At 40.1% G+C, this 7,500-nt stretch overlaps 1 protein-coding gene and 1 long non-coding RNA gene across 2 annotated transcripts in view; both read left to right on the plus strand.

Annotated features, from left to right (window-relative positions):
* The window catches only part of LOC134185213 (uncharacterized), a 12,543-nt gene that overhangs the window by 3,775 nt on the left and 1,268 nt on the right, over positions 1 to 7,500 (plus strand). Inside the window, exons 6-9 of the mRNA XM_062652995.1 lie at positions 1 to 115; positions 171 to 283; positions 793 to 914; positions 970 to 1,545. The exon at positions 1 to 115 is cut by the window's left edge and continues 25 nt beyond it. Coding sequence (XP_062508979.1) covers positions 1 to 115; positions 171 to 283; positions 793 to 914; positions 970 to 1,545 — 926 coding nt within the window. The remainder of the gene's footprint in view (positions 116 to 170; positions 284 to 792; positions 915 to 969; positions 1,546 to 7,500) is intronic.
* Positions 3,836 to 4,548, plus strand: LOC134186187 (uncharacterized). The gene is made up of 3 exons (XR_009970917.1): positions 3,836 to 4,014; positions 4,085 to 4,185; positions 4,249 to 4,548. It is a non-coding gene; the product is annotated as an uncharacterized LOC134186187 (long non-coding RNA).

Below are 7,500 nucleotides of genomic sequence, written 5' to 3' on the forward strand. Positions count from 1 at the left end.
AACCTTTACTAACCGACTCGTGTCAAATTCAAGATGCAGAAAGTTGGCATCTTCTTACTGCCAACGTTCTTGTTCCATTAGCAGATTGTTTGCTGAAATTGGATCACACTGACAAGTATGCATTTTAATATTTAAAAAAATTTTTAATTGCTTTTTGTATTGTATGGCAGGTATGCAAGTGCTTGTTCGAGTTTGGCGTGTCGTGATCCGTCGCTGCCTGATACAAGACATCAGCATTATTATCTGGAATTGTTGAGGATTGCTAGAGATGGAAAAGAGCAAGGTATTGAATTGTTATGTGATGATAGACGATTGGGAGACTGACTGACAGACAGACGGACAGACAGACGGACGGATTTTACTTTGACAGACGGACAGACAGATGGACAGACAGACAGACAGACAGAGAGAAAGACACACACACACACACACACACACACACACACACACACACACACAAACAAACAAACAAACAAACAAACAAACAGACACACAGACATACACAGACAGACAGAGAAAAAGACAGACAGACGGATAGACAAACAGACAGACAGACAGACAACAGACAGACACACAGATAGACGGACAGACAAACAGACAGACACACAGACAGACAGACACATAGACACACAGTCAGACGGACAGACAGACACATAGACACACAGACAGATAAAACAGACACACAGAGAGACAAACAGACAAACATACAGCTGTATGTACATATAGACAGACAAGTAGACAGACAATAAACCTTTTCTTTGTGTCGTCTCTTTATGCTGCTCTGCACACCAGTACTGCTACCCTTCGATGCCATATTCAACTACCAGAGCGGAAAACCAGGCAACGAAGACGGCGTCTTTTACACAGACAGCGAAGTCACCATCATAATCGAGTTCGTCAGTCTACTGTTCAAGGTACAACGCCGTCCTACTCAACACCCAATTAATATCAATGATAAAGTTATTTTAGCCGATCACATTTGATCGAGTTGTACTCAGTTTGCATTGCATGCATACACCATATCTACAGTCTTCGATTCACAGCGGCGTTCGTTCGGGACTCAAAGACGCATCGGTTAAGGTGAAGCTGATGCCGTCGGATCGCGAACTGAAACACACGCAACGACTTGCAAAGTCAAAAGCGAACGAAACAAGCGAAACAATCGGAGAGACCGACAGCATCCAGTTGAATCAAAGTCAAGAGGGAGAGAGTCAGTCACCGTTTGCGAGTGTCAGTATGATCTCCATGGATCTTGACTTGGATGGTAATGCTGATGTATTGGATAGTCAAGGGACAGTGGAGGGTGGCCAGTCTGCACAAGCAGTCGAGACTGACTTGGTTGTTGAGTCGATGCTGGAGGCGATGAACGAGATGGAGGATGACGCGATGAGCAAGTCGGTGGATGTTTGTGCGATTAGTGGGAAGGTTGATGATGACTTGTGGAGTCTTTCTGATACGGACAGTGTGGATGCGAAGCTTGTGTGGTTGGAAGCTTGTGGGTGTGAAATGAATCCGGGACCAAACACGCTTGCACTTCATGGACAGGTGAGGTGGGGTTTGTTTTATTGATGTGTAGATCAGTTTGTGTTAGTTATGTTTGGTAGATAAATAGAGATGGTATAGACAGACAGACAGACAGACAGACAGACAGACAGACAGACAGGAAGACAGACAGATAGACATACATACATACATACAGATAGACAGAAAGATAAACAGACAGACAGACAGAAAGATAAACAGACAGACAGACAGACAGACAGACAGATTCTTGACATACATACATACATACATACATACATGCATACAGACAGGCAGACAGACAGACAGACAGACAGACAGATTTTTGACAAACATGCAAGGTTGGTGGTGGTCCAGTTTGGAGTCACGAATCCATTGCAAATGTTTGGGCTGACTGTCTAAGTGAACTTCACATACCACACAGTAGAGAGCCAAGACATCGCTACTCAAACTCGGATAACAGACCAGACATTATAGCACTCGATACATCTTCTGGTATGAGTATTGATTTAGACATCTCTCTTGCCTATCCCTGGAGCTCAGAGGTATTTCCCTCATCCTCAAAAGTAGATGGTGTAGCTTCGAAGCGAAGAGATGAAAAGAAAAGAAATCAAATATCAAGATGAAAGTCTACCAACTGGCAACCAAATAATCTTTAAGCCTTTAGTCATTGAACACTTTAGTAGATGGGGTGATGAAGGAGTCCAATACCTACGTTCTCTTGGATCTCAATCTTTTGATAAAAATGGTCGGCGCAACTCGGCACAATTTATGGATCACTGGCACAAAAGGTTCAGCATTCCATTACAGCGATGCAATGCTAGAGTAATCCAATGCAAGATGTCATCCTTGGGTTGCAGAGTCCACGCAAAAACAAGCCGCTTTCATCTCCAATAATTAGTGTTGTAATAACTGGAGCCTCTTTGGGTTCTTTAGTAGTTAGAAAATGTAATTTTTAGTTCTCAGTTGTTTCAGTAGTTGATATCTGTAGTCTCTAGGTGATTCTGTATAATTTGACTCATAGTTACATATTGTATGTTGCTAGATTCATGTTTCAAATATATGTATTGGACAGACAGATAGACAGACAGATTTCTCCTCCCCACAACCAGTTTCAATCGTTTCCGTGTCCGACTACAGATGAGTCCAGGAACAATTCGTTTATTGAGCAAACGGCGACGAGGACGCTTCATGAACTTCCATCGCCCCTACTTTTGTATTGTAGCTAGGGACTGTGTGTATTGCTAGACATGACCACCGAGAAACACCTTCAGGAGTTGAATGCCACTTACAGTCAACTATTCACACGTCCCGTACTACAGTAAGATCAATCCTTTACTACACTGTGCTGCATCTAACATGTTGATAGTCAATGTTTGCTGATATCAATTTCTATGTCAGTAAATACCATACCACTGTCGTTACAACGGAACTGAGTGCATACCTAGACTGTGCATTTCAATTGTCTTGATCACGATCGCTAAACGACGACTACCTATACCAGGCCTATATACGTAATCTAAACTACTAGAAAGTTTGCATGTTTACTATGGCGCGCCATTTGTGCCGTAATTCGCTATTTCTACTTAAGTAGAAATAATTCTACTTAAGTGAAATTCAATTCTACTTAAGTGGAATTCATTTCTACTGAAGTAGAAATCAGCACTTCTACTGAAGTAGAAATCCATTTCTACTTAAGTGAAATTTGTTATTTCCACTTCAGTTGAATTGAATTCCACTTAAGTGGAAATGAATTCTACTTTAGTGAAAATAGACCACTGAATTCTACTTAAGTAGAATCATTTTTACTGAAGTCAACTGATTACTACTTAAGTGGAAATGAATTCTACTTAAGTGGAAATGAATTCTACTTAAGTGGAAATGAATTCTACTTAACCCTTTACCGACCGTTTATTATTACGTGCGCGTACGTTTTGGGGCGCGAAATCACGTGCTCACCCATATCTCCGCCTCCGGTTAGTACCCGGCTTACATCCGGCCGTTTTCCCGAAAGGAATCCTTACTTTCTATTCTCAAATTATAGCTTAAACGAATCGCTAATAAATTCTCTTTCGAATGAGCTTACTTTCAACCGTCTACGTTCTATCAATCGCCAGATATCGCAAGTTATGTTGACGTCACACCCATGGGTCACTTCCGCCCACGTGACTTTGCCATTGAATATCCGTCCTTCTGGGCTTTGTTAGCCAATCAAAATATTTTTAGCCGTTAGACACACCCTTTGGGCGTGTCTATGCATACGGAAAAATTTTAACGGCGCATGCGGCTTCGTCACAATTTTTGCCGAGACGATGCATGGTGGTCTGGTCGTCCATTGTTCTTCGAAAGCATTTCGCCAATACTTTGGAGGCAGAAACAACATATTCAAACGTTTCTTACGTGTGTTTCGTGTCGAAAGCATCATTTGAGGCCGATACAATGGAGAACGAGTGAGATTTCCGTTTGTAAAGACAGCGATGACACGCCCGCGCTGTAAGTACATCATTGTCATGTCTAAACGTTTCGTTCTTTTGCAACATCTTTTCAGTAAGCGTTTTTGTAGCTGTGTTGCAAGTTTGGCCGCTTGCCGTTGGGGATTATTTGAGTTATGCCCATAGTAACCGCTTGTTCTCTGTTGCTATGGCTATTTACCCGTATGTTTTGGTTAGAAAATGATGTCTAGAACAATCGTTCCAACCGTTTTCTAATATTCTATATGTTTATTAGCTCTCCAGAAGGCATTGCAACGCACAAGAAAGCAGATCTTTTCTATTGTGAAGACAGCGGCGACTCAATTAGTGTAGCGTAAACAGGAACTTGACATGAACGCATCGAAACAATCATCAATAGCTATGAGAATTGTATCATTCGAAAGCGCAATTAACAGGCTTTTCAACGGTGTGTGTTTTGTAATTTTTGCTTCTATATTGTGGCTACAGTTCTAATAATTGGCAACTGGAATGTAGATGACGTGCGCGCGCTACGTTAAATTAACATTCTTGGTGATATGTGATAGTGATATAATAGTGACACGTGATAGAAAAAATCCTAAGGTAAATGAAGGGTTAATATTAATGAGAAATTTGAACTTGATATTGTTGCTAATATTAAATTTAAAGAAGAACAATACGACTTCATGACAACGAATACTATCAGCAAGAGCCATCCTGTGAAAATGCTTCATCAATAAGGTTTGTAAGTTCCATTCTACGAGGATGCTTCCTAGCAAAGTCATTAATGATAGCTTCATAGTCAATGTCTAAACCATAATGAAAATGCATGAGTGCGAGACCATTAAGGCGGAGTTGGCCAACTTTAAACCCGAAGAGCTCTAAACTTGACTGCCGCTTAGACATCGCCGCCAAACATCCGGGAAGAACGTCCGGGAAATGGGTGACACACCCCCTAGGGACCTTGGTGCCCGGGCACCTCGGGCCTTATGGTAGATCCGCGCCTGGTTTAGAAATTATCTTTTTGTGCAACAGTCTCAACTTCTAATGAAATTGAATCGCGGATACGAGATTATTAGGCAAACGTTTACACTCCCAAGCGAATGTCTTGTTGAGATTAGAGCACTACAGGTCAGTGATTTAGATAGCTTGTGTGTTTGCTGAATTCTAGGTTATTTGCTTTTGCAATCTGAAACAGTGGAGTGAGGTTGTAATGTTTTGAGACAGAGAGCTGTCTGACTGTGTTTGTGTATTTGTGTGTCTGTCTTTGTGTTTGTGTGTTTGTGTGTCTGTCTTTGTGTTGGTCTGTGTAGTTGTGTGTGTGTGTGTGTGTGTGTGTGTGTGTGTGTGTGTGTGTGTGTGTGTGTGTTTGTCTATGTGTCTGTCTGTGTGTTTGTGTGTCTGTGTGTTTGTCTATGTGTCTGTCTGTGTGTTTGTGTGTGTGTTTGTTTGTCTATGTGTCTGTCTGTGTGTTTGTCTGTGTGTCTGTCTGTGTGTTTGTGTCTGTGTGTGTCTGTGTGTCTATTTGTATGTTTTTGTGTCTGCCTGTGTGTTTTTGTGTCTGTCTGTGTGTTTGTATGTCTGTCTGTCATTTAGGTGCCATTAGTTTGTGGTGCTAATGATGTGTGGGTCTACCTGACTTGCATCCAAGCCTTGAATTCACTTGACACAACAGATGCGATCACACTCGGCTTGGAGACCGTCCCCGCCCTCATGATATCGGTAATGCGAGCCGAACTGTGGAAATATGCTTGGGAAAAGGTGAACGTATTGTGGAAATGGATGGAAGGTTTGTCAACATGTGATGTGTTAGTTGTATACATCGGTTATGAGTGCGGTCTGATGGAGCCGGGCAGAGAGTCGACGTCGGAGAAAGCTGTTGAGCTGATGCATGGGATCATGGGCAGTGAAGTCGGAGGTTGGACTTCATTGTGTGTGTGTGTGTGTGTGTGTGTGTGTGTGTGTGTGTGTGTGTGTGTGTGTGTGTGTGTGTGTGTGTCACTGTGTGTGTGTGTGTGTGTGTGTGTGTGTGTGTGTGTGTGTGTGTGTGTGTGTGTGTGTGTCACTGTGTGTGTGTGTGTGTGTGTGTGTGTGTGTGTGTGTGTGTGTGTGTGTGTGTGTGTGTGTGTGTGTGTGTGTCACTGTGTGTGTGTGTGTGTGTGTGTGTGTGTGTGTGTGTGTGTGTGTGTGTGTGTGTGTGTGTGGTGTCTGTCTGTCTGTCTGTCTGTGTTTGTCTGTCTGTGTGTCTGTCTTAATTAATTAATTAATTAGATAGTTTTTAATTTTGGCATTTACTAGCAAACGTTTTTAAGCTATTTTAGCATGTTGCTGTAACTCAAAGTGATGACGACTTAAAACAAATTAATATTAATTTGACAAGTTTAGTTAAATGAGTTTGTATCTGAATCAGTCGTTACTTGGACATAAACAATTTTGTGTAATTAAAACCTTAATTAATTTTATTAAAATAATTAATTAATTAATTAAAAATAATTAAATTAAAATTTTAAAATTATTTAATCACATTAAAGCTTTAATTTAATTTGAAAATATTAAAAATATTTAAAAATTAATTTTTAACTTAAATTATGCCAAAAAATTAATTAATTAATTTTAAATTATTCTTTAATTATTTAATTACATTCAAGCCTTAATTTTTAATTTTAATTAGTTTTATTTTTAATTTTAATTTATTTTATTTTAATAATAATTAATTTCATTTTTATTTTAAATTAATTTTATTTCTATTTGTGATTAATTTTATTTTAATTTTAAATTAATTATATTTTTACTTTTGAATATTTGTTGGATTTTTGTATTTGTTGTCTCAGGAGTCGTGGGGAGTTTGAACGAGCGGAACCTTTACTAACCGACTCGTGTCAAATTCAAGATGCAGGAAGTTGGCATCTTCTTACTGCCAACGTTCTTGTTCCATTAGCAGATTGTTTGCTGAAATTGGATCATACTGACAAGTATGCATTTTAATATTTAAAAAAAAAATTTAATTGCTTTTTGTATTGTATGGCAGGTATGCAAGTGCTTGTTCGAGTTTGGCGTGTCGTGATGCGTCGCTGCCTGATACAAGACATCAGCATTATTATCAGGAATTGTTGAGGATTGCTAGAGATGGAAAAGAGCAAGGTATTGAATTGTTATGTGATGATAGAAGATTGGGAGACTGACTGACAGACAGACGGACGGATTTTACTTTGACAGACGGACAGACAGACAGACAGACAGACAGACTTCTGTTTGTGTGTTTGTTTGTCTGTTTGTTCATCATCTGTCTGTCTGTCTGTCTGTCTGTCTGTGTCTGTCTGTCTGTCTGTCAAGTTAAACCATGAAGATTTAGAACGACAGTCTCTTGATAACTTTATCTCATATCCAAAGGAATTACAGCATGGATTATCCACAAAGATTGCCGGTGATAGTGCTACTGATATTATTATACAAGCGCAGTCTGATAGAGATGCAGTACGGTTGAGGTCTCTGCAAGGACGAGGGGCTGGTGCATGGCTGGATGTCATCC

This window comes from Corticium candelabrum, chromosome 10 (assembly GCF_963422355.1).
Source record: "Corticium candelabrum chromosome 10, ooCorCand1.1, whole genome shotgun sequence".
Taxonomy (NCBI): Eukaryota; Metazoa; Porifera; class Homoscleromorpha; order Homosclerophorida; family Plakinidae; genus Corticium; species Corticium candelabrum.